We start from the raw sequence: 27138 nt of genomic DNA, 5'->3' as shown, positions 1-27138 counted from the left end.
CATTAAACTAATCTGCCATATACATATAGCCAACGCAGCCTCTCATACACTTTAGTGTAAGTAGTTGTTATGCTATAATGTTGGAGAATAAGAAATAAGGTCTTATTCAGTATACACAGTGTTTTCTGCCACCACCCCCGAACTTCTTTTTTATGCTTTATTGGTTCTTTCTGCTAGTGCAGAAGGCCAAATATAGGTTTTTAAAAGGCAAAAATGAACTTGTGGCTAGGTTCACCTCATTTGATTTTCTGTTTTTATAAATAACCTGCTTTGTGTGAATGTGTGAGACACATGAAAGGTAAATAAGACCCTGGCTGGACCCCGGCAAAAACTGAAACCCTGTCTCAAAAATAAACAGAGCTTCTACCTGTCATCTTAGCTGCTAAGGAGGATGAGATCTGAGGATCCCAGTTGAAAGCCAGCTCAGGCAGGAAAGTCCATGGGGACTATTGTCTCCAGTTAACCACCAAAAAGCCAGACGTGCAGCTGTGATTCCAAGTTGTAGAGCTCTAGCCTTGAGCAATAAATCAGGGACCCTAAATTCGAGCCCCAAGACTGGAACAAATGAAAAAAGCTGAAAAGCTAGAGGTAAGACTCAAGTAGTTGGTCACCTTCCTAGGAAGCATGAAGCCTAAGTTCAAGTTACAGTACTGCCACCACGACCCCCCAAAAAGGATAGAGGAGGCAAAGGATTCTTCTGGTATGAAAAAATTTCTTGACAGATGTACTGTGATGGTTGTGGTAGCCTCGCTGGGTTTTAATTTTTACTTAAGAGTTTATTTTATTTTTATGTGGAACAGTAATTGTAGCCTTTTTATGCAGAACAGTATAAGCTACGTAATGATAAAATCAGGGTGCTGGATGCCAGTGGCTCTTGCCTATACCTAGCTACTTAGGAGGCTGAGATCTGAGGATCATGGTTCAAAGCCAGCCTGTGCAGGAAAGTCCGTGAGACCCTCTAAGTAACATCTACTTCCTAACATCTATCACTAGTTGTAGTTCCACTAGCAGTGCTGTAGAACATCCTGTCCTGTTGGACATCCTGTCCAACATCATCCCTGTGCCCATTGTGTTTCTAGGCCCTCCCCTCAGTATAGTTCCCACACTGGTTTCACTTTTTTTTTCCTTTTTTTTTTTAAATTAAATTTTATTGACAAGGTGTTGTGCAAAGGGGGTGCAGTTACATAATAAGGTAGTGAGTACATTTCTTGTCATATCTGTTACACCCTCATTTTTCTTTCCCTTCCCTAGTTCAGGTAGTCATATATACAATAGCCAGTGTACCAGAATCATATACAGTAACCACATAGGGTACGCCAAAGGAAATTCACCTAGAACATTAAACGTAGTGACGACAATAGAATCCTCCTGTGTCCTCTTTTTTTTTTTTTTTTTTTTGCTTATCCTCATATAATCATGTGTACATAGCTGTTGAGCTATTGTGATCCACTGATATAGGTCTGTCCTAGACCTTTTTATGCTTATTTAGTAGTTGTTTGGTTTTTGACACATAATGTAAAGCCGCTGATCCAAAAACATGTGGAATGGTTTCACTTCTAATTCCACCCATGTTGCTGTAATTACAGAAATCCATTCATTTTTAAAGCTGAATAATATTCCATCATGCATATAAGTATCAGATTTTCTTCATCTGTCATTGTGTTGTTAACAGTGCTTAAAACATGCATGTGTATGTGTCTTTACATGATTTTAATTACTTTGGGTATGTGCCCAGTAGTGGTACCATAAGGTAGTTACGTGCATTACTATAAAAGAAAGCCATACATATGGTTATTGGTATGACAATAGGAAAGTACTTTCTTTTGGTTGCTGCTTAGGAATGTTTTGCTTGCTGAGTTTTTCCTGTTTTATCTTTTCTAGGCTGTTAATGACTCGTGCTACCAGAATGATGATTCGGTCCTCAAATCTCTGGTTGAGATTGCAGATACTGTCCCAAAGTATCTGCGACCTCACTTGGAAGCAACTCTGCAACTGAGTCTGAAGGTAAATTGATATTCAAGCCTATGTCTGTACATTAAGTGCAGATAATAACCTCTGAAGTATTAAATGCATACAAATCTGCCTTCCTTGTAGTTGTGTGGAGATACCAGCCTCAATAATATGCAGCGCCAGCTTGCCCTCGAAGTGATTGTCACCCTCTCAGAGACTGCAGCTGCTATGTTAAGAAAACATACTAATATTGTTGCACAGACCAGTAAGTCAGAGCCCTTCCGTGCTTATATGTAATGTCACAGTTATTGGGTGCATGAGAATTGATGTGATTTCTCAGATCTGTTGACGATATCAATGTCCTTTGAGAGTTAGATGAATCTGAGGAAATGCACATATGCATAAATATTAGGCAGTTACTTAAAAAGTAATGCAGAGGGTCTGTATATCAGCATGTAAAGCAAACCTGAAAACTGAGGTAGCAATAATATGAAGATAGGCTCAGAGCACCCAGATGACACCAGGGCTTTCCTCGCTGTTTTATGGTGCTTTGCTTCATAGTCTGAGGGTAAAACTTCCATGATGAATGTACTCTGGAAATAACTGCTGTACAGTTTCATTTTGCTAGGATAAGGACTTAGAACTAACCTAATGGTTTTCTGTCCTAGCCATTTCTTCATGGGTTTCTGTTATCTGATCACCAGGTTTTGAGAGTAAACATTACCTTACCATGGTTATTTTATAGTGACGCCTACCTTTTATTTATCTTACACTGAAGTGTAGTGGTTAGAATTTTAGGGCTTTCCCATTAAAGACACTGTCACTCTTTGTTACGACAGTGTGAGAATTGGAAACAAAAATATTGCTCATTTGTGGGGTAGTATCACCACCAATGGAGAAAATAAAAAACATGTTAAAACTGGCCTAAGGATTAAGGCCACCAACACAAAAGTCATCCCTGTGTACTAAAAATTATCACTAAGAAGATTTGCTAGGAAGATACAGATGTTGTAATAGCAGCCCTGTCTGGTAATATATGAGAATAAATCAGATAGCATATTTGAAGACTTAACAGAAGAGGAAGTAAGCATCAGTTCTTTTCACATCAGCCTATAGATCTAGTTTCAAGTCTGGGGGGGCGGGTGTCAGCAGTGGAGTTCCTAACAAGTATGTAAGGCCCCAAGTTCAAATCCTAGTACATATACACAGAGAGAGAGAGAGAGAGAAAGAGAAAGAGATTAAATTCAATGTAATTTTAGTTGGTTCTAAAATTCTTCTTGAAAGAGTATAAGTACTGGAGTAGCAAGGGAGATTGTGAGCAAGTAAGCACTTGCTCTCAGCTTTGAAGATTGGAACTTGATTGATGGTGTAGGTATAGACACTGGAGTGAACAGAATAGGAAGAGTAAAACAAAAAGCCCACCTAGAAGATAATTTAGCAGAGGTTGTTGGAATAAGCTGTTTGGTTTTAAGGGGGGGGGGGGACAGAAACAACCCGTTATCTTAATTTTTAAAAATATTAGAAGTCAGGCACTGGTGGGTTACATTTGTAATCCTAGCTACTCAGAAAGCAGAGATCAGAGGATCCAGGCCAGCCCAGGCTGAAAAGACCTTGAGAGTCTTATCTTCAAATAACCAACAAAGGCCAAGTGGAGAGGCGTGGTAGAGCACTAGCCATGAGCAAGCAAGCGCTCTGAGGTCAATTAACTATAAGTATGAAAGTAATAAATTTGTTATTTGAGGTTATTTAAAGGTGTATAAGTATTTTGTATATATTTTGCAAGTTGGTATTAACAAAGACAATTTATTTTTATTTATTTTTTGGGGGGGCGGGGGCCAGTCCTGGGCCTTGAACTCAGGGCCTGAGCACCATGCCTGGCTTCTTCCTGCTCAAGGCTAGCACTCTGCCACCTGAGCCACAGCGCCCCTTCTGGCCGTTTTCCATATATGTGGTGCTGGGGAATCGAACCAAGAGCTTCATGTGTAGGAGGCAAGCACTCTTGCCACTAGGCCATATTCCCAGCCCAACAAAGACAATTTAACATCTGAGTCATCACTATAGGTACAAATGAATTTGTTTGCCAATACTAACTCCAAACCTTTTGACCAACCAAATTCGAAATTTAACAAGAAGGCTGGAAAACGGCTTCAGTGCTCACAGTCGGTGAAGCTTTGGCGTCTAGAAAGTAAATGAGGCGAATAAGCAGAAGAGCTGATGAGCACTGTGGAGGCTCACAGACAGGTGCAGGTGTGAGTGCAGCCTCAGAACACTGCCATCGGAGGCTGGTGGAAAGTGGAGAGAGGAGGCTGAGCTCAGCTTTCAGGCACCTCCTGTGCTCCACTGCAACAGCTGTAAAGGGCCATCTGGTGGTTTTTAGTTAGCCCTGAAGATACTTTTAAGGATTGCCTGTGCAGGCTTATACTTGTGATGGAAATGTATAAGCGTTTCATCAAATTGCACAAAAAGTGGGGGGAAATGGAAAGAATGTTCATCAGTGCTCAGAGTGTACAGTGGAACACTGGATTATTGAAAACCATGCAGGTTGAAAAAATGGACAAGGCATACACATTATAACATTTATTCAAGTTTACCTGTATTTAAAGTGGGAATAAGAAAACAGTGGGTTTGGGCTGGGAATATGGCCTAGTGGTAAAGTGCTTGCCTCAGCACCACATATATAAAAAAAAGCTGGAAGTGGCACTGTGGCTCAAGTGGCAGAGTGCCAGCCTTGAGCAAAAAGAAGCCAGGGACAGTGCTCAGGCCCCAGGACTGGCAATAAAAGAAAATAGTGGGTGTATGATGGCATTCACACTGGTGAGAGAAGGGGTATAGAATGCAGTAGGATCTAGGAAGTTTATCAGAATTCCTAAACATCCCAGCCCAACATAAACATAGCCCTATATTTTTTTAAAAAAGAAAAAAATCGGGCTGGGAAGGTGGCTTAGAGGTAGAGTGCTTGCCTAGCAGGCATGAAGCCCTGGGTTCGATTCCTCAGCACCACATATGTAGAAAAGGGCCAGAAGTGGTGCTATGGCTCAAGTGGCAGAGTACTAGCCTTGAGCAAAAAGAAGCCAGGGACAGTGCTCAGGCCCTTCCAAGGCCCAGGACTGGAAGGAAGGAAGGAAGGAAGGAAGGAGAAAGCTAGTTGGGTGCTGGTGGCTCACACCTGTAATCCTAGCTACTCAGAAGACTGAGATCGTGGTTCAAAGCCAGCTGGAGCAGGAAAGTCCTTAAGACTCTTATCTCCAGTTAACCACAAGAAAACAAAGTGGCACTGTGGTTCAAGTGGTAGAGCACTACTAGCCTTGAGCTGAAGAGCTCAGGGCCAGGCCCAGAGTTCAAGCCCCACAACTGACTCCCCGTCTACCCCCCCCCCCCAAAAAAAAAAAAAAACGATCTAAAGAAAGTGTGATTTTGACCTGAGGTTGACTAAATCCAAGGATGAGGAACCTATGGATTATAGGAAAGCTGGCCAGGAGTCTATGGCTCATGCCTGTAATCCTAGCTGCTAACCTAGGCAGGAAAGTCCATGAGACTCTTTTATCTCCTACTAACCACCAGAAAACTGGAAGTGGCCCTGTGACTCAAGTGGCAGAGCTCTAGCCTTGGGCTGAATAGCTCAGGGACAGTGCCCAGGCACAGAGTTTAAGCCCACGACCAACCAAAAAAAAAAAAAAGGAAGCTGATGTTTTGTTTCACCCTGTTTTAGAAGCAAAGCAAATCATGTTTTTATTTTTATTTTTTGTGTGTGGTTTTTTTTTTTTTTTTTTTTTTTTTTTTGGCCAGTCCTGGGGCTTGGACTCGGGGCCTGAGCACTGTCCCTGGCTTCTTCTTGCTCAAGGCTAGCACTCTGCCACTTGAGCCACAGCGCCACTTCTGGCCATTTTCTGTATATGTGGTGCTGGGGAATCGAACCCAGGGCCTCATGTATACAAGGCAAGCACTCTTGCCACTAGGCCATATCCCCAGCCCCATGTTTTTATTTTTATTGGTGGTACAAACAAAACAAAGCCAGTCTTCTGGTGTGAACTGATTGTTTGCTTTAGTTCCTCAGATGTTAGCTATGATGGTGGATCTGGAAGAGGATGAGGACTGGGCAAATGCTGATGAACTAGAAGATGATGATTTTGACAGGTAATCCCCACTAACTGCGTAGAGGAGGCCGGACGCCATGGGGCCCAGCCCTCCACCACTGTGTTCTCTGTAGAACTGCAGGTTAAACCTGTCAACTCGGAATACCAGACACTGCGCCTTTCTGTTGTCTTCATTTCTGTACCATGTCACTACTATTTTTTCATGTATAATTTGAGTAAGTTTCATGTGTCTAGTGAAAGCTTATAAAACATAGTTTCTAGTATTTTAACAAATAGTACATGAAACTATTTTGTAACGAAAGATAACTTGAACTTTGCCTACCTGTAATGTTTAACCTAACACATTTGACTGAAATTCTACATCATTTTCAGAACCATTGTTTGAATTTTCCCCTCCACAGAATTGGCATCATTGCATAGGGAAAAAGAACAATTTGTCTATTCTAAAAACATCAGAAGGAAGGCACCCAGGTACCAAGCCAGCTCAGGCATGCAAGTCTGGGTCTGTGAGATTATTACCTCCAGTTAACCAGCAAAAAGCCAAATGGAGTGGTGGATCAAATGGTAGAGCAAAAAAAACCTCAGGACCAGCACCATATATGATGTATAATATTTCTGTAATCTCAGCAAAAGACTGAAGATTTTATTGAAAGCCCTTACCTGGGGCCTTGAACTCAGGGCCTACATGCTGTCCTTGAGCTTCTTTGCTCAAGGCTGGTATTACTCTACCACTTGAGCTACAGAAAGTTCCAGCCTTTTAGTGGCTAATTGGAGATAGAGTTTCACAGGCTGGCTCTGAACCTCATTCTTCAGATCCCACCTCCAGAATAGCTAGTATTACAGGTGTGAGCCGCCTGTAACCTAACCGTTTTCTCTCTCTGTGTTTTGTTGTTGTTGGCTTGCATTTTTTTGCCAGTCTTGGAGCTCTGGGTTTGGGCGCTGTCCCTGAGCCTCTGCTCAAGGCTAGCCCGTTCTACCACTTGAGCCACAGCAACACTTCCAGCTTGTCTCTGTGTCAACTTTCCTACCCCGGCTGGCTTCAAACCTTGATCCTCAAATCTCAGTCTCCTAAGTGCTAGGATTACAGGTGTGAGCCACCAGTGCCCAGCCCAAGTTTTTGTTTGTTTTTTTAATCCACACTATCATACCATATGAAAACGTGCTTACACCATTTCTCGGTCCTATTTTAACATGTGCTTAGAAATATGGAGGTACCATGTGCTATTTTCAGTGGGTTCTGAGAGCTGAGCGCACGGTTTTGTTTGTGTTTAGCAACGCGGTTGCAGGGGAGAGCGCGTTAGACCGGATGGCCTGTGGCCTTGGCGGGAAGCTTGTACTGCCGATGATCAAGGAACACATCATGCAGATGCTTCAGAATCGTAAGCTGTGCTTGATGCTCCGGAGAGCCGACTGTGGCTCTCCAAACACTCTTAGTAAACGCTGGCACTGTTTAAAATTTAAACTTGGCCTATTTGTAGTGTTTAACCTGACGCATTTGACCGAAATTCTTTATCATTTTGGGAACCATTATTTAATTTTTCCCTCGACAGAATTGGCATCATTGCGTAGGGAAAAATCATTCTAAAGAAAACATGGAGATTTACTCTCTAGGTAGAAATCTCTAGATTTGGACTTAAATTTAAGACTTTTTTATTATCTTTAAGAAGTTGGACGGGGCTGGGATATGGCCTAGTGGTAAAGTCCTCGCCTCGCATACCTGAAGCCCTGGGTTTGATTCCTCAGCACCACATGTATAGAAAAGGCCGGAAGTGGCGCTGTGGCTCAAGTGGTAGAGTGCTAGCCTTGAGCAAAAAGGATCCAGGGACAGTGCTCAGGCCCTGAGTTCAAGCCCAGGACTGGCAAAAAACAAAACAAAAATAAGTTGGACAAAGGAGTTTCAGTTCATCAAATCAGCTTGTAAGGCTTTATTTGAATGTGCATGGAATAATAGTGTTTGACTCTTATCTCCCTTCAGTTCTGTGTATTTTGTGAAAGAAAAGGGGACTCGGGGTACGGCTTAGAGGGTAGAGCAGTTGTCTAAGTAGCAAGCACAAGGCCCTGAGTTCAGTCCCCACTACTGGCCCAGGAGTGTAACTAGACTCTTCTGTCCATTTTTCTCACTGATAAATACGTAGAAAGTTTTGTTGTTCTTTTGCAATAATTTTTTACTTTGCTAGAATGACATTCGTCAAGTCCAATTACTACAAGTCTGGTAAACGTAACTCTTTTTCCCTAGCTGACTGGAAATACCGGCACGCGGGACTCATGGCCTTATCTGCCATTGGGGAAGGGTGCCACCAGCAGATGGAAGGAATTCTAAACGAGATAGTAAATTTTGTTTTGCTTTTCCTTCAGGATCCTGTAAGTACCAGGAAATCTTTTGATTCGTAATTGTCATTACTACCATACTTAGACATGGACAGCAGCTTGTTTCCCTTACTAATGCAAAGGAGCATTTTTATTGCAGCATCCAAGAGTGCGGTATGCAGCTTGCAACGCCGTGGGACAGATGGCTACAGATTTTGCACCCGGTTTCCAGAAGAAATTTCATGAGAAGGTAAGTGACATGTCCTCACATACTCCAAAGTGTCAGAAGGGGGGTAAACTTTTTTTTTTTTTTGCCAGTCCTGGGCCTTGGACTCAGGGCCTGAGCACTGTCCCTGGCTTCTTTTTGCTCAAGGCTAGCACTCTGCCACTTGAGCCACAGCGCCACTTCTGGCCATTTTCTATATATGTGGTGCTGGGGAATAGAACCCAGGGCTTCATGTATACGAGGCAAGCACTCTTGCCACTAGGCCACATTCCCAGCCCGGGGGGTGGGGGGTGGTGGTAAACATTTCAAATGCCCCCCTGTGTGCCTCCATTCCTAGGTGATCGCAGCCCTGCTGCAGACCATGGAAGACCAAGGCAACCAGCGGGTGCAGGCCCACGCGGCAGCCGCCCTCATCAACTTCACGGAGGACTGCCCCAAGTCGCTGCTGATCCCCTACTTGGATAACTTGGTGAAGCATCTGCACTCCATAATGGTACTTAAACTGCAAGAGGTGAGCTTCAAGATCCCTAAGCTCCAAGATTAGGTTTATTAGGTGGAGAAGACGTGGCAAAGAGAGTGAGCAAGACCATCGACCAGGACAGGAAGTTTGAGGCAAGCCAAGCTGTTTCCTGCGCAATAATTCAGGCTCAATCTGAGCATAGGCTAAGAGAATTTTGAACATCATGTCATCCAGTTTAGTAAATTAATATGTAGGTTGCCTAGAAAATAAGGCAAGAGATTATCCAGACTTGAGGATGAGCCATCCTATGTTTTTGTTTAGTTTCCTTCTTTATTTTCCGTGTTGAGGTTTGAGCCAGGCACCTTATACTTGCTAGGCAGAAGTGCTAGCATTTTGCCATTTCTCCCTCTTCTTTTCATGCTTATCAGTGCTGTGGGAAATGGTGGTGTCCACAGGAGATAAATGTGAAAAACAGAAGACTGAAAAGCAGAATTACAGCCATTGCTAGGGACCTGTTAAAGCGAGAGATGATTCTCAAGACCATTTGTGGAGTTCAAACACCAGTACCAAAGGGGAAAAACAGATGGTTCACATGAAGTCTTCAAATTCTTTCTGCCACTTTTAATTTAAAGGTGGAATTGTCAAGAATCAAGGAAGAAATGTCAAACTTTTCTTCTAATCACAGTGGCAGGAACCAAGAATATGTGGAAATGATGTCCTTTATTGTTTAAATAATCAGCCTAGCTGCCAATAGTGGTTTGTTGCAGGTTAAGTGCCAGGATGCAACTTGACAACAATTGAGCGGTTAGTACAACAGTATGTGTGAACAACCACTGTTGGTGTCTGAGGCCCATTTTGTTGTCAAATACAAGCAAAGTGGAATACTGCTGTAAAGACAAAATGAACACTAAGGGTATAGAAAAAGACTCGTTAGGCTGATGGTGTTGGAGTCACCAGGTATGAACTTAATTAGGGGGAGGAGAGAGAACCACATAAATGGTTCAGCATAGATTATTTCTTATGGAATGTCCTATAGTTTCTGCACTCTTAGCTTCTAGAAAGCTTCTCACAGCTTGCTTCTTCAGAAAAACAAGAACTGGGTGTAAGGTCCCCCAGAGGGCTCCAAGCAGATGCCCCGCCTGTTTAAATCTCTGTCCAGTTACCTAGGTAACTGGCCCACCTGGAAGCAGTTATACCCCTCCCCCCCCTGAGGTCACACCCTAAATCCATCTGGATACACCCTGCCCTCCGTAAGGTATGGCCCAGGAGTGACTCTGGAGCCTGCCACTCTTGCCTTGGATTTAGCAGCAGGCCAGCTGTTCGGCTGAAAAAAGTTCTCCATCATTGGTTGTCCACTTGAAAATCTCTTACCCTGGGAAGGGCGTGGTAACAAAATATTCCTTCCAGTCTACCATTCCATTTATTTTGCATATCTTCCTTCTCGTAGCTGATACAGAAAGGCACCAAGTTAGTTTTGGAACAAGTGGTGACGTCCATTGCATCAGTTGCAGATACTGCAGAAGAAAAATTTGTCCCCTACTATGATTTATTTATGCCATCACTGAAGCACATTGTTGAGAACGCAGTTCAGAAGGAGCTCAGACTTCTGAGAGGAAAAACTATCGAATGCATCAGCCTTATTGGTCTGGCTGTTGGGAAGGAAAAAGTAAGTGATTTGTAGTAATGGGTTAAATTTATTACGTCCACCCACGGGGCATGGCATTGAAGGTAATGGGGATGTTTTTTCCTCTCTGATTACACCTGTAAATAATTGCCTACATTTTTCAAAACTCACTTATAGGAGCAGGTGGCTCACGTGTGTAATTCTTTACTACTCAGGACACTGAGATTTGAGGATTGCTACAAAGCCAGCCTGGGTAGGAGAAAGTCCGTGAGACCCTTATCTCCAGTTAACCACTAGAAAATCATAAGTTGCACTATGGCTCAAAGTGCTGGAGTGCTAGCCTTGAGTGAAAAAGTTCAAGCACCACAACTGACCCTCTTCCCCCCCATTAGTATTTCCCCTGCCTCAGGTCCTCAGCCCTTCCCATTAGCCACCCATACCTGAGCTCCCTGCCCTAGAGCTATAATGGAGCACTCCCATTCACCATTCCAACCTACTTCCTACTTCCCTTTTAGCCCCAGAGCTATATAAGCAACTACCTGGATAAGGTGCTGATGCCTTAGTGTTCCCTCTCCCTTGGGAGATAGGGCCCTACTAATGAACTTGTTTATAAATTTTTCTCCTGTCCATGACTATCTCTGCATGGTCCCTTGGGATGGCTGGGACAGATTCTTTCAAGCCCCTCCCCCCCAAAAAAAACACAAAAAACAGTTATGCTCTAATTACCTTTTCCTTTCCCCTCTATCATTCAGCCTATGTCTCCCAGAAGGCACGCAGGAGCACAAAGTTTGGCCTCCCACTTGTGCTTGCTTTCCTGGTAAATCCAAAATGCATCCAGTGTCCTGGGAGGGAAACAGTGTGCCTATAACTTCAGAAAATAACTACCAAGGATCATTGACAGATGTGTTTATTCTCAGCTACCACCTCAGGTGGTTCAAGCTGATCTAAAAGAAGTTCTCGGGCTGGGAATATGGCCTAGTGGTAGAGTGCTTGCCTCGTATACATGAGGCCCTGGGTTCAATTCCCCAGCACCACATATATAGAAAATGGCCAGAAGTGGCGCTGTGGTTCAAGTGGCAGAGTGCTAGCCTTGAGCAAAAAGAAGCCAGGGACAGTGCTCAGGCCCTGAGTTCAAGCCCCAGGACTGGCAAAAAAAAAAAAAAAAAAGTTCTCACTGACCTTTCACGTGCTGACCCTCATCACTATCAACATGGAAATTTCTCTGTGTAGAGAAGCAATTTCTAGGTTATGTTCTGTGAGGTACTCGGAGCCTGTCTATCCACACTTGTCCCTGTCCCGGCATCTGGCTTTTCACTTGATTGTAAATGGAGATTGCCAGAACTACACTGAGTCATTTGAACATCATACATTGTTGCAACTCACCTCCTGCTCCCTAGTCCTCAGCAACCAGGAACAGCACAATAACACAGTAATGGAGACTGGGCCCCGGAACTGAGGCTTAGGGTTCCAGCTGCAGATCCCATGGTTACAAGGGTTTTTTTTGTTTTGTTTTTGGCCAGTCCTGGGGCTTGAACTCAGGGCCCTGGCTTCTTCCCGCTCACGGCCACTTCTGGCCATTTTCTGTATATGTGGTGCTGGGGAATCGAACCCAGGGCCTCATGTATACGAGGCAAGCACTCTTGCCACTAGGCCATATCCCCAGCCCAAGTTACAAGGTTTTTTTATTGGTCTTGGTGCAAGGAAGTAAGATACAAACTTAAAGAGAGCCAATATTTTTGCATGCAAGTGGTAGTTGACCTTCTTCTGGGAAGGAGAGCTAAACAGTAAACAGCTTGCCCTGTTTGCATAAACCCAAGTCTACCCTCAGGCTCATACACCATTTAGGTTGGTGTTAGCTCACACCCAGGAAAGACATCTGAGTTCCAGTTAAGCAGGATTGATTGACCTTTCCTGGAAACTGGGCCTTCTGAATGTTCTGGAAGGAGGCACTCCATCCTCCCTATGCTTTGGGGGTCTTACAGCTGGGACTTGGGGGCTCTCACAATACATAAAAATTTCAGGCAGTTAATTCTACAAAGCAATTAAAAAAATTTGTGGATAGATTTGAATTATATGTACTGCTTGAAACATATGCCATGGACCAGAACTTGATGCCATTAGGAATAAATTTATGTTTCAGGTTCCTTAGACCTGAGTTTTATTAAGTTGGTTTGAAGAATGAGGAATTTCTTGCTATAGTAGTTTTGATTGTGGCATTTGACTTGTGGAAAGTGTGGCCTGGGCACTGTCCCTGAGCTCTTTTGCTCAAGGTTAGTGGCTCTAGCACTTAGGGACAATGCCACTCCTGTTTTCTGGTGGTTCATTGGAGATAGGAATCTCACAGACATGTTCTTGCCCAGGCTGACTGGAACCACATTGCTCAGCTCTCAGCTAGGATTATAGGCATGAGCTACCAGTGCCAGGTGAAAATGTAGGCTTCGTTCTTGTTAGCTTTCTGAGGTGTGAGGAGGTGCCTCTAATGTGCTACACGTTGCTCACACGCTGCTCTGCGTGTTGTCTAGTTCATGCAGGATGCATCAGATGTGATGCAGTTGTTGCTGAAGACCCAGACAGACTTCAATGATATGGAAGATGACGACCCTCAGGTACGCTGCATTGGCCTTGCCCTGTGTATGGCTTGTAGATAGCACAGGTAAAATGTACACACAAAATCCCACGTAGCTGCTGTTCACCCCTGGATTCATCACTGCCTTTTCCTTCTGCTTTGTGAGCTGAACTCTCTGCATCTATTGTCAGTGGCTTGTGCTTTCTATTTCTGTCAAGTTGTGTCACTCTTGAGGCTTTGTCCTCCCCTCCTTTGCTCTCACCTAAAGCAATGACATTCACAAATATGGCTACAGATTTCCTGCATGTAAATCTTTTCAAGTCTCGTTTATCTACTCCTTACTAAATATCTCCAATCAATCAGCTGTCTCGTAGCTCTTTGAAAACCACACAATTTGTCTCACTCCATCAGAAGAGAAATACAGAAACCAAACCTAGTAATTTCAAAACCTGCAGCATTGTCTACCCATGAGCAGGTGTCCGTTTCATTCATTAATTTGGAACTTACACACACAAATGCACCTGGATAAATACTAACATTTCTCAGGATGAGTTTCCTGATGAGTTCAGTCTCATCTGCCACAATCTTAAAAGTATTCCCAGTGTGGGGGGGGGAAATGAGGGAGGAGGGAACGAGTTGAACAAAAAATGTACTCACTGCCTTATATATGAAACCAACCCCTCTGTACTTCACTTTGACAATAAAGGGGGAAAAAGTATTCCCAGTGCCTCTCAAGGTACCAAATAGTTGTTGGACAAGGTTTTGACTTCACAAGAGCAAGCTTTTTCCAGTACCATCAAGGGGAAAACAGTTCTGCTTTTTGCTTTGTGACAGTCCTGGCTCTGGCACTTGAGCCATAGCTCTACTTTCATCTTAAGTTGCTAAGGAAGCATATTACTTTGGGGGCTTTTTTTTTTTTTTTTAACTTGCTTTCCTGGGCAGTAGTAAATATACATATATGTATATTGGTATAACAAAGGTCCATGGGGAACAGTAAGTACTAGGTAGGGAGTTGGTGGATGGTAGGAAGCTGGGAATTGCCGTGTATACAGAGCCAGGAGGGTGGAGAGGACAGTGGCTGTTACCTTTGCATGAGCCCATAGTAGAATGCCTCTCATCCTCCTAAGTAGATAGGATTACAGGTGTCAGCCACCAGCGCATGGCTTAATTCTTTTCTTTAAAGCAAGTGGTGGGAATTGTTTGTTGTGTTTTATAAGTGGGGTGCCAGGCTGTAAGGAAAGTAGTTAAAATTTCTTGAAGTGATTCAAGTTACTAGTCCTATCCCAGTGTATGGGGTTTATAGGACTTCATTACTGATTGGAATATATTAATATGTAATCTTTGGAAATGCATTTATTAAAGCGCAGGAACATAGGGCTGAGAATGTGGCTTTGTGGTAGAGTGCTTGCCTAGCATGCATGAAGCCCTCCCTGAGCCAGAAGTGGTGCTGTAGCTTAAGTAATAGAGCTCTAGCCTTGAGCACAGAGAGGCTCAGGGACAGAGCCCAGACCCTGGGTTCAAGTCCCAGGACCGTGTACCCCCTTCCTCCCCCCCTCCCCCCAAGCTCATGAATATAACAGTAACATTATCTCAGTGGTAGAGAATAGAGTGTCTTTATTTGCTGGTTGTTTTGAAATGTGTTTTAATTCTTTTCCCAGATCTCTTACATGATCTCAGCATGGGCCAGAATGTGCAAAATCCTTGGGAAAGAATTTCAGCAGTACCTTCCAGTGGTTATGGGCCCTTTAATGAAGACAGCTTCAATTAAACCTGAAGTGGCCCTTTTAGACAGTAGGTATCTTCCTAAGGACCGGTAGCAGAGTTGTACTATTTGGCTCTGCAGTTGTTCTTATAGCGTATGTTTTCTCTCTTACTAGCCCAAGACATGGAGAATATGAGTGATGACGATGGTTGGGAATTTGTGAACCTTGGAGACCAGCAAAGTTTTGGTATTAAAACTGCAGGACTGGAAGAAAAGTCAACTGCATGTCAGATGCTGGTACAATCAAAATCCTTACTTTCGTGTCTTCTCATTTATACACAAATAACTGCAAAAGAAACTCATTTGAAAAGCTGTAAAGATATTCCCTTAAAAAGGAAATGCCTGTAATCCTAGATAATCAGGAGCCCAAGAGCTGGAGAACCTTGCTTGGTTCAAAGCCAGCCTAGGCAGACATGTCTGAATGAGCAACTAGATCTCTAGTTAACCAGCAAAATGCAAGGCTTGGAGGTGTGGCTCAAGTAGGGTTGAGCAGACAAGCTTAGTGAGAATATTAGACTCGAGTTCAAGTCTCAGTATAAGTACAAAAGAAAAAACTATGGATTAAGCCTTTCATTATCTTCTAATAGCCAAAATTAGTGCTTTTAAACAATTATGTAATTCTCTTGATAGATTGTAAAGCTCTGCTTTTAATTGTTCACTAGTGACATGATTTTTATTAATGATTTACTTAGATTATTTGAGAACAAGGTCTCTACTTGACCCAGATGGCCTCTTTCTGTCTCAGCTCCCAAGGTACTGGGATTACAGGCTTGTATGTACCATCACACCCGGCTCTGAAGTTTTAAAAATAAAAAATAAGATAGGTACTGGTGGCTCCTGCCTTTAATCCCAGCTACTTAGGAGGCTGAGATCTGAGAATAGCAGATCAAAGCCAGCTGGGGCAAGAAAGTCCATCAGACTCTTATCTCCAATTAACCACTAGAAAACCAGAAGTGGTGCTGTGGTTCAAAGTGGCAGAACTACTGGCTAGCTTTGTGCAAAAGCTCAGGGAGAACTCAGGGACAGTACCCAGGCTATGGGTTCAAGCCCCATGACATAGATACATACGTACGTACATACATACATACATGCAGTAAGCCAGGCACTTGTGTAGTTTCAGCTACTCACTAGTCTGAAGCACAAAGATCACATAAGCCAAGTAATTAGTAGCCAGCCTGGGAAACCTCTAAAACAAAAGTACATTATGCCGTGTACAAGATTTGCAAAGTAATTTGCTACAATTACTTTTTTTTTTCTTCATGCCAATCTCTTATTTTTTTGCTCAACACTAATACTACCACTTGAGCCATGGTACCACTTCAGGCTTTTTCTGAGTAGTTTAGACTTTTCTCCCCAGGCTGGCTTTGAATTTCAATCCTAAAATCTCAGCCTCCTGAATTGTTAGGATTATAGGCAAGAGCCACCAATACCCAGCAGTTTTCAGGTTTTGTACCCTTTGTTTTGTTTTTTGCCAGTCCTGGGGCTTGGACTCAGGGCCTGAGCACTGTCCCTGGCTTCTTTTTGCTCAAGGCTAGCACTCTACCACTTGAGCCCCAGCGCCATTTCCGGCCATATTCCCAGCCCAAGTTTTTGTACTCTTTTAAAACTGATATTTTTTTGTTTTAAATAGTTTCAAACTGCTGAAACTTTTCTAAATATCCTTCAGCCTTGTAAAAAATTATATTATCTTTGAGTAGTTATACAAAGAAATTGCAATTCAACAAAGCCAGTTTAGTTTATAAATAGTATATTCCAGCCTTTGTGGGGTTTTTTTTTTTTTTTTTTGCAACTTTTTTCTTTCTTTTTTTTGCTATGGAACCCAGGCTTACCTTAAACCTGCAGCCTTTCTAAGTGTTGGGATTATAGACATGTGTCAAACCTAGCCTTCCTTTATAACTTTTTTCTTTTTGCCAGTCCTGAGGCTTGAACTCAGGGCCTGAGCACTGTCCCTGGCTACTTTTTGCTCAAGGCTAGCACTCTGTCACTAGAGCCACAGGGTCACTTCTGGCTTTTTCTATATATGTGGTGCTGAGGAATCTAACCCAGGGCTTCATATATATGGAGGGACTAGACCGTGTTCCCAGCCCCTTCTTCTGTTTTTTTGTATTTGATGTTTTATGCTCACTGGCAGGTGCCTTACCTCCTGAACCACCCCTTTAACTGCTTTTTTTTTTTTTGTCCTGAGCACTGTCCCTGAGCTTCTTTTGCTCAAAGGCTAGCACTCTACTACCTGAGCCACAGCACCACTTCAGGCTTTTTCTGTTTATGTGGTGGTACTGAGGAATCAAACCCAGGGTTTCATGCATGCTAGGCAAGCACTGTACCACGAAGGCACATTCCTAGCCCTAACTACTTTTTTATTAATTGGCTTTGTTACACGGGGGAGATTTCATTGTTAAATCTCCACATGTTTATACTGTGTTCCAGTTTTACCCTCTGTCACACTTTGTCCCCTTACAATAAAACCATTTCCAATAGGTGATTTCAGTTTCTGAATGGCGGTATATCATTTGATAGGTCTTCTGGTTTTAAAATTGAGGCTTACTTGAATGCCTTACTTGCAACTTCAAATGTAGTAGTACTCGAGCGGCGTTGGAATGTTTTGGGGCTTTGTTAACAAGAGCCGGAGGTAGAGCTCAGTGCTGGCCTGCCTGCCCGATGGGTGCAAAAGCTGTGTCTTGCCTCCGTCACAGAGGGATAAAAGGTTATAAATAGATCTTGATTGCTTTCCCGTTCTTTTTGCTTTCAGGTTTGCTATGCAAAGGAGTTAAAGGAAGGTTTTGTGGAATATACTGAGCAGGTGGTCAAACTGATGGTTCCTTTGCTGAAATTCTATTTCCATGATGATATCCTTTGACCATGGACTGCAGAACATTGCTAGATTGAGTAAAACTTCTGGGTGTTACTTTGTGTTACCTGAAGCACGCATCACCATATTGTTTGTGTTTACACTAGCTGTCGGTGCAGGGATATACTTGTGCTCTGCATGTGTTTTTATTCCTTTCACCTTGTGCCAAAATCATGAAGAAAAAGATGAGAACTGTCTTCTAGTCAGTTCTGAAGAACGCCTTTGTCACTGTTTTCAAATACCTCTTAATAATATGGACAAGAATAAGACCTTTGTCAATATGTCAAAACTAACAGCTTACATTCTATAACAGAGACTCAGACATTGCACATGTGGAAGGCCAAGGGAAAACATTTCAGCAATCCTGCAAATTACTGTGTTTATCCCCAGTTGCTTACTAACAGGCATGATTAATAAGCTTACGCATTCCATGCACACAGGCGCGCTTTCCTAGGTGGTAGGTAATAGGACAGCCATAGAGAGAAGCATTGGGAGCCCAGACACTACCAAACAGCAGCCGGGCTGGAGATGTGGCTGGAGTGGTAGAGTACCGGCTGAGTGAGCGGGAAACGCTTCCTTCAAGCCCCAATACCAGCCAAACACATGAGTGCCATCAAGACTTTATCTTGCAAATGGGGTGGGATATGAAGAGCCAGTGTGGTCTTACCTGAAATTTTGGGGTAGCAGTACATCATGCAAAATAAAAATACTCTTCCATTCTGCTGGTCGTAGCTCTTTTCACAGTCCTTCCTGACTCTTGAGGCTTACGTTTGAGTTAGAAGCACTTCTCTGTCACTAAGCTCATCTCTGCCTTACAGGTGTGGCATGTAGCAGTGAGACGTCACTGTTTTTATTCACACTTGATACATTTCACACAGGCTCTTGGATAACACAGCATTCCTCCCGACATAGCATCCCTTAACATTTAAGTAGAATGATGGAGATGTCTTTGGGGCTTCTTTAGTGATTGTATTTCTTTAACAATGAGACGTGTTCGAGTGGCGGCAGCAGAGTCCATGCCTCTTCTTCTGGAATGTGCGAGAGTCCGTGGTCCTGAGTACCTCACACAGATGTGGCATTTCATGTGTGACGCCCTGATCAAGGCCATTGGCACTGAGCCAGACTCCGATGTCCTCTCGGAAATCATGCATTCCTTCGCAAAGGTACGAGTACATTCTTCTTGTAGTATCTTCCCCTGATATTGATAAGGTAGTGGTGGAAGTTAGGCATTTTTAAATGTGATATAAGTAATTGCTTTACTGAAAAGTTCAGTTTACTGAAGATATTTTAATATTTTGTTTGTTTAGGAGTATGCATTGGAGAAATGGTAAGTTCACCCCGGAAGGTCATTATGTCAGATGGTCAGAAGCACTAAGAATGCGTTGCTTGGAAACAGAAAATCTGATGCTCTTGTATTCCAGGCCCACTACCGTACCCACCCATCCGAACACTGCTAGCGATTCATGGCTACTTTCTATCCTGTTCCCTGCCCTCGTTGCCTCATTTGTGCTATCAGTAGCCTCAGTTAGTCTACTCCAGAACTTGTTTTGGGGGGCAGGGTCTCACTATGTGGCCCAGGCTGGCCTCAAGCTTGAGATCCTCCATATGTCAGTGTCTGTCAGTGTCTCCAGCTCTGGAATTACAGGTACTTGCTACCATGACCAATTTGGAAGTCCTTCTTCTTTTCTTCCTAGTTTCATCTCTTTGCTGTCCCTTCCCTTCTCATACCCATCCATGTACACAGTTCGCTAGCTTGCTCCAAGGTTGATTTAAGGGTTCTTCACTTTTGAAAGGGTATGTCCCAGCCTTCCCAGGGGACCATGCGGAGATAGTCACAGACAGGAGGAGGTTCCTAAAGAGGTTTATTAGTAGGGCCATATCTCTCATGGGAGAGGGAGCGACGTGGCGTCTGCACCTTATCCAGGTGGCAGCTTCTCTCTGGGGCTAAAGGGGAAGTAGGTAGGTCTTAATGGTGAGTAGGAGTGGCCCATTATAGTTCTAGGGCCGGGAGTTTAGCTGTGGATGGTTCTGGGGGCTTACGGGAGGCGCTGAGGACCTGAGGCAGGGGAAATGCTAACAACTTTGTCTTCATTTATATTCCCACAGTTCCATTTCTTCCCTTGGAGTGAATGCCCGGTCCCCGTGGCTCTTCCCCAACCACTCGCTCTGCCCTACATTCCTGCCCTTAAAGGACACTGTTACCCCCTGTGCAGCTCCTGTTTGTGCTAAGTTGTGAGCGTGGGAATTTTGCTCTCTGGGAGCTGGTTTTGTCTTTTCTACCTTGGAATCCTCAGAAACCAGGATAATGCCTGTCTTGTAGGATGTGCCTAGTAAACCATTTGAAAGACTGCTTCTAACCTCTCCTCAAAAAGCCCTCCTTGTAACTATACACCTATTCATTTAACCAGTCATCTTCTAGGATATTCAGCTACATTCCTATTTCCCAGACTTCTGCCTTAATGCAGCCTAAGCTTGCAGTTAAAATCCCTTGGCTCTTACGGGTTGCTCTCTGTCTTCGACCCCATTAGTGCATTGAAGTCATGGGAGATGGATGCCTTAACAATGAGCACTTCGAAGAACTGGGGGGCATACTGAAGGCAAAGCTTGAAGAACATTTTAAAAATCAAGAATTACGGCAGGGTAAGTTTGTTGTGCTTTTGTTTCTGAAAGAAAGCCTTGACGTGTTTAGTGACCATTTAAAAACATTTATTTGGGTGTGTTTTAGTTAAGAGACAAGATGAAGACTATGATGAACAGGTTGAAGAGTCACTACAAGATGAGGTAAATTATTTCTGCACTTTGTTTACCATCATTTGCATATGAGTTAAATGCTTCAGTTTCTGATTCATCCTACTTGCATTCTGATATAAGTATTGATAATCTATGACAGAGGTGATGAGATTTTATCTGTTGTTTTATAGAGCAAGTAACTTGAAATTAACTGGTCTTGGGTGTTTGTGTTAGTGCCTTATGCCCCACGCTGCAGTACTTCTTCACACATGTTGCTCACAGCAGCTGTTTGGGTTCTGTACTGCTCTAGCCTTGGTAAATACAGCAGCCTCAGTTGGCACATTCAACCTTTTGCCTCAAGCATGAGGCCCTGAATTCAAAGCTCCAGACATATTAAAATGAAATGGAAATATGAATCACCTCACACTCTTAACAGGCTTTCTTTGCATTGTTCATTCAGTTCTTTCTCCACCCAGTTTTAGCCCTGGGGTTGCCACTTCGGTGGCCCTGTGCTGGGCCAGCGCTTCCCTTGCCTGCCCCAAGTCACGCTCAAGTCCCTAAGCTCCCCACCACCCTCCTCCAAAGTGAAGGCACAGTGTCAAAAATAGACAAAGGAAATAGACAATCCAATAAATGCTTAACCATCATTAAGTATATTCCAGGAAAACCTTTGCAGTAAGTGTGGTATTTGTCATACCCCTTACCCCCTTCCCGTCCCCACCTCCCCCCCCCCCCCCCCCAGTCCTGGGGCTTTAACTCAAGGCCTGAGCACTGTCCCTGGCTTCTTTTTGCTCAAGGCTAGCACTGCCACTTGAGCCACAGTGCCACTTATGGCTTTTTGTATATATGTGGAGCTGAGGAGTCAAACCCAGGGCTTCAGGCATGCTAGGCGAGCACTCTACCTCTAAGCCACATTCCCAGCCTGTCATACATACCCTTTTATATTGATGAGATATGACAGTCAGTCTTCAATATTATTTTAGTCTCTAAAATTTAGTCTAGATACTTGGTAATATGCTCCTAAAACAGGATAGGAATCTTCTGGGTTTTTGTTTTGTGTTTTGTTATAAGTGTTGCTACTGATACTACAGATAACATTTTAACTGATCTGGGTGTGTGTGTGTGTGTTATGTTTGTCTTTTAGGATGATAATGATGTTTATATTCTGACCAAAGTGTCAGATATTTTACACTCAATCTTCAGTAGCTACAAGGAAAAGGTGTTGCCGTGGTTTGAGCAGCTGCTTCCACTGATTGTCAACCTAATAGTGAGTCCCGCCCTGTCTGCCTACAAAGTACAGTGTACTTTGGTCTTGTGTATGACCTTCATAGATCCTTGAAAATTGCCAATTGCTAATTTTCCATAGAGCAGTTACACTACATTCTAAAGACACTCAATTGCATTTTCATTGTTTCAAACACCCTGTTTAATTAACAAATACAGAATGACATTTTTTTAGTGTACCATAGAAAAGTCCCAATTTTCACAGATGGATAGCTTCTATATTTGATTTTTGTTTTATAGACTGTTTTTGCCAGTCCTGAGGCTTGAACTCAGGGCCTGAGCACTGCCCCTGGCTTCTTTCTGCTCAAGGCCAGCACTCTCCCACTTGAGCCACAGCGCCACTTCTGGCCTTTTCTGTTTATGTGGTGCTGAAGAATCAAACCCAGGGCTTCATGAAGTACACAAGGCCAGCACTCTTGCCACTACGTCATGTTCCCAGCCCCTAGACTTTATTTTAAAACAACTTCAGTTCATCATCAAAGTAAGCAGAAAGTGCAGCTCTTGCTTCCTCCCTGCAGCACACGGCTCCATCATCACACGCCTGGATGTATTTTCAAAAGAACAGTGCACACAGCCAGCTTATTGAACATCCTCCCCCCTTTTTACATTGCTGTGCTTTGTGGTTTGGGATTCTGCTTGTCTTCTGGAGAGTGGGGCAGCGGGGTGGGGTCACGGCAGTGTCCGGCCCACCGGCCATGATTTGTCTACATCACTGTTTGTGCCCATTCTTTGAGTATATAGTCATGCCCGATTGGCGTTAACTAACAAATCACACAGGGTTAAAAATTCCAAATTATTAAATCTGAATGTTAAATACTGCCAATGCTAAGGGGGGGGTGGTTGTATTCTTTTTTTTTTTCCCCACTGCCTGTGTCAGGCATATCCATGTGAGTAGTGACTATTTCTTGGTATTCTTTATGTATACCAGTCAACACTTAAAACAATCTCTTTTTTTGTAGTGTCCACATAGACCCTGGCCAGACAGACAATGGGGCTTGTGCATCTTTGATGACGTCATAGAACACTGTAGTCCAGCCTCGTTTAAGTATGCAGAATACTTTTTGCGGCCAATGCTCCAGTACGTGTGTGACAACAGCCCAGAAGTCAGACAGGCAGCAGCATATGGCCTGGGAGTCATGGCACAGTACGGTGGAGATAACTATCGCCCTTTTTGTACAGGTATATCTGTTTATTCTCCTGCATGCACATCATTGCAGACAATGCTTCTTGCACCTGCTTGGTTTCCTCTTTTCAAATACCTCATTCATAGCACTTAAGAGTTTGTTCTTGAGCTGAACGCTCCGAGCTCAGATCTGAGAATCACACAGTTCAAAGCCAGCCCAGGAAAGTTCTCCAATCGATACCCAAAAGCCAGAAGTGGAGCTGTGACTCAAGTTGTAGGACACTAGCTTTGAGCACTAAAACTCAGGGATGGTACCCAGGTGCTGAGCTCAAGCCCCAGGATTGGCACTAAAGGAAGGGGGGGGAGGGGGAAAGAGGGAAGAATTCATTCTTAGCCAGGCACCAGTGTCTCCCAGTTACAATCCTAACTACTCAGGAGGCTGAGATCTAAGAATTGTGATTTGGAACACCTGGGTAGACATGAACTTTGATACTGATCTCCAAATAACCACTAAAATAAGCCAGAGGGCTGGGAATGTGGCCTAGTGGTAAAGTGCATGCCTAGCATACATGAAGCCCTGGGTTTGATTCCTCAGCACCACATATACAGAAAAGGCCAGAGATGGCGCTGTGGCCCAAGTGGTAGATTGCTAGCCTTGAGCAAAAAGAAGCCAGGGACAGTGCTCAGGCCCTGAGTTCAAGCCCCAGGACTGACCAAAAATAAGCCAGAAATGGAAGATATATGTAGCTCAAGCAGTAAAGCACCAGTCAGTCATAAGCAAAAAAAGCTGAGAGCTCAAGGCCTTTTAGAAATGGAAATGAAACCAAGTGGAATCCAAACCTCCTCCACCATAACCTTTCCTGGCCCCGTTGCACGTGGGATGGCCTTAGAAGACTCTTTACACTCTAGGGAATAGAGGTCCTAAGGCTCGAGTCCCCTCTGGTGACAGGCACTGTCGTCTCTGGGTCCCCTGACCAGGGCTGGTGTCGTCCTCTGGCTACCATTTTGAGCACGTCCTTTCACTTTACCTGGAAAAACAAGCAGCCCCCACATACAAGTATTCATATTCACTTGTGTAAAAACATGAGGGCTCACTGGCCTTTCTTGCAACACTTCTTTAGAAGCGCTTCCGCTGCTTGTGAGGGTTATTCAGTCTGCGGATTCTAAGACCAAAGAAAACGTCAATGCCACAGAGAACTGCATCTCAGCAGTGGGGAAGATGATGAAGTTCAAGCCCGACTGTGTAAACGTTGAAGAAGTCCTGCCACACTGGTTGTCTTGGCTGCCACTACATGAAGATAAGGAAGAAGCCGTTCAGACTTTCAATTACCTGTGCGACCTGATTGAAAGGTAAGCGGCCGGGACAGGCTCTTCCCTGTGTGGACAGCAGTCGTGCACAGCCTCCGTTGTTTACATGACTAATAATGCCATAGCCCGGTGAACATTCTCCTTTACAATTATTCCTGCATGTGGAATTCAATTTAGTACATAAGGAACTTTAGGAAATACCTTGAAGTTATCACATACGTTGTTAGTGATGTTATTTGACCCTCTAGAGTCCTGGTGCTTTTCTAAACGTATATCAGCAGGCCATCACAAAGCTGGCTCCCGGCTGTGGTGGAATTTCTCCTATTTTAGGCCCCTGAGTACATGAGAGGTTCAGCCACAGGCTGAACTCTAGGACCGTCTGAGATCAAAGCCTAAGTCTGCATTCCCCTGCTATTACATTAGTTCAGTCTTTGCTCTCTCGCTGTTCATCACTGTTTTAGCATGAATAAACCCATCAAAACCACTGGAGTTGTAGCAGTAGATGATAGGCCTGTATTCCTTCGTGACTGCTTCAAGTTCAGAGTCACACCAGTGCTGTGCTAGGGTGTCACCACTGGCAAACAGACAAGGAGCAGAACATGATAGCCGCCTCCGTCTAAAACCCGCTCTGGGGCTGGTGGCTTGTCTCCCTGGAAGTGACTCCTGTTACCTACCCTCAGTGACAAAGGCTACGGTTCCACTCACGTTGACCTCTGTTTTTCCATTACAACTGCCTGGAATTTATTTCCCCGTTCATTCTTGAAATGTTCCTCAAATCCTTTTGAACTTCAGATTTTTTTTTTTGGCCAGTCCTGGGGCTTGGACTCAGGGCTTGAGCACTGTCCCTGGCTTCTTTATGCTCAAGACTAGCACTCTGCCACTTGAGCCACAGTGCCACTTTTGGCCTTGAGATTTATTTTAGAAAGTTTGTGTCCAGAAAGTAGTCATACTACTTTTTGTTGTTGTTAGTGCATTTAATTATTTATAAAGCTCTTAGCATATTTTATAAAGATTTTTTTTTCCTTTGTCAGTAACCACCCAATCGTTCTTGGCCCAAACAATTCCAATCTGCCCAAAATATTCAGCATAATCGCCGAAGGAGAAATGCATGAGGCCATTAAACACGAAGACCCTTGTGCCAAACGCCTGGCCAATGTAGTTCGCCAAGTACAGGTAAGCTAATTGGTTGAAATAGGAAGACTGAAGTAGATTTTTTTTCTTTCCCAGATTTCTTTTTCATACTCTGATTGTAGCTACTCAGGAGGCTGAGATTGAAAGGTTCGTGGTTCTAGACTAGCCGAGGCACAAAGTTCAGGAGACCCCAATACCACCCAATAAAAAAAGTGGGTATGGGGGGATGGGCCTAGTGGTAAAGTGCTTGCCTCGCATACATGAAGCCCTGGGTTCGATTCCTCAGCACCACATACATAGAAAAGGCCGGAAGGCGCACTGTGGCTCAAGTGGCAGAGTGCTAGCCTTGAGCAAAAAGAAGCCAGGGACAGTGCTCAGGCTCTGAGTCCAAGCCGCAGGACTGGCCAAAAAACCAACATCAACAAAACCAGGCATGGTGGCATGTGACTGTCACCATAGCTGTGTGGGCAGTGTAAGTGGGAGAATCCCAGTGCAAGCCAGCCCGGGCAGTATTAAGTAAGCCCTGATCAGAAAAGCAAAAAGGGCTACAAGTTTGGTCAGGTGTTAGAAAATGGCCTTAGAAGCACGAGGCACTGAATTCTGACTTCTGATACCACCCAAGGGGGGAAGACATCGCGGGGCACTGGTGGTTCATGCCTGTAATCGTAGCTACTCAGGCAGTTGAGACCTGGGAACCACAGTTCAAAGCCAGCCTGGCCAGGAAAATCTAGAAAACTGTTATCTTCAGTTAGCCACCAGAAACCCTGAAGAGCTCAGGGGCAGTGCCCAGGCCCAAATTGCAAGCCCCGCAGCCAACACACAAAACTACTGAGCACTTCGTGAGTGCATGTGGCCTCGGTTCCTTTAGGATGGCAGTAGCCAGGCTGGGAATGCGGCTTAGTGGTAGAGTGCTCACCTAGCATGCATGAAGCCATGGGTTCAGTTCCTCAGTACCACATACACAGAAAAGGCTGGAAGGGGCGCTGTGGGGCGCTGTGGCTCAGGGCTAGCCTTGAGCAAAAGGAAGCCAGGGACAGCGCTCAGGCCCTTGGGGTTGGGGAGGGGGGTGGAGATGTCAGGTCGATAGCTAGTGTGGGTTTTATTAGCATAAAAGTAAAGTTTTTCTATAATTAAAGCAAACTCTGAAGAGATGAACAGATTTTTCTTGCTTTTTCGATAGTAGTCCTCAAGTCAAGGTGGCTGGAGAAACTGTTTTTAGCATTTCCGTCTGTGCGTGATGACTGTGATCCTGCGGGGCCCTTGGCCCTGTCTGACCGCCTGCCGTGTTTTGTCTTGCAGACTTCTGGAGGCTTGTGGACTGAATGCATAGCCCAGCTCAGTCCCGAGCAGCAGACGGCTCTGCAGGAGCTCCTGAACTCTGCGTGAAGGGCCTTAATATCACCCACCAGAAAACTAACTCCAAATAAACGTTTACCCTTTTGTTTAGGTTTCTCTGTTTCGTTTCTGAGCAGGAGAGAGCGCTAGTGTTGTGTGTAGGCCGTGCTTCGGGAGAGGAAAGCCGTGAGCAGCAGCCCCGGGCGCGGCGGGATCACAGTGGATTTCTGTCCGCCCATTGAGGGAGTTGCCCGTAAACCCTGCAGTAGCACTGAAGAGTATTTTTCTATTGCTATCTCCCCCCCACCCACGTGAGGGGAGAGGGAAATAAAATTAATTTTTCTCAGTAGACATATAAGAACATTTAAGGAAAACCAGCTTTAAGATCAG

The 27138-nt window shown here is 44.1% G+C and overlaps 1 protein-coding gene across 2 annotated transcripts in view; it reads left to right on the top strand.

Annotated features, from left to right (window-relative positions):
• Ipo5 (importin 5) overlaps nt 1-26859 on the top strand; it is a 50737-nt gene extending 23878 nt beyond the window's left edge. For both annotated transcript variants that reach the window (XM_048341162.1, XM_048341163.1), the window contains 20 exons: nt 1882-2004; nt 2095-2215; nt 5997-6084; nt 7317-7423; nt 8281-8405; nt 8512-8601; nt 8915-9088; nt 10485-10703; nt 13184-13267; nt 14886-15018; nt 15105-15226; nt 17739-17835; nt 18828-19000; nt 20366-20477; nt 20563-20618; nt 21712-21834; nt 22811-23030; nt 24096-24324; nt 25314-25455; nt 26713-26859. In XM_048341162.1, coding sequence (XP_048197119.1) covers nt 1882-2004; nt 2095-2215; nt 5997-6084; nt 7317-7423; nt 8281-8405; nt 8512-8601; nt 8915-9088; nt 10485-10703; nt 13184-13267; nt 14886-15018; nt 15105-15226; nt 17739-17835; nt 18828-19000; nt 20366-20477; nt 20563-20618; nt 21712-21834; nt 22811-23030; nt 24096-24324; nt 25314-25455; nt 26713-26799 — 2625 coding nt within the window. In that variant the 3' untranslated portion in view covers nt 26800-26859. The remainder of the gene's footprint in view (nt 1-1881; nt 2005-2094; nt 2216-5996; nt 6085-7316; nt 7424-8280; nt 8406-8511; nt 8602-8914; nt 9089-10484; nt 10704-13183; nt 13268-14885; nt 15019-15104; nt 15227-17738; nt 17836-18827; nt 19001-20365; nt 20478-20562; nt 20619-21711; nt 21835-22810; nt 23031-24095; nt 24325-25313; nt 25456-26712) is intronic.
• Nucleotides 26860-27138: the final 279 nt, after the last annotated feature.

This window comes from Perognathus longimembris, chromosome 3 (genome assembly GCF_023159225.1).
Source record: "Perognathus longimembris pacificus isolate PPM17 chromosome 3, ASM2315922v1, whole genome shotgun sequence".
NCBI lineage: Eukaryota > Metazoa > Chordata > Mammalia > Rodentia > Heteromyidae > Perognathus > Perognathus longimembris.
Note: the sequence above shows the minus strand (reverse complement) of the source record. Positions and strands in the feature narration are given on the sequence as shown.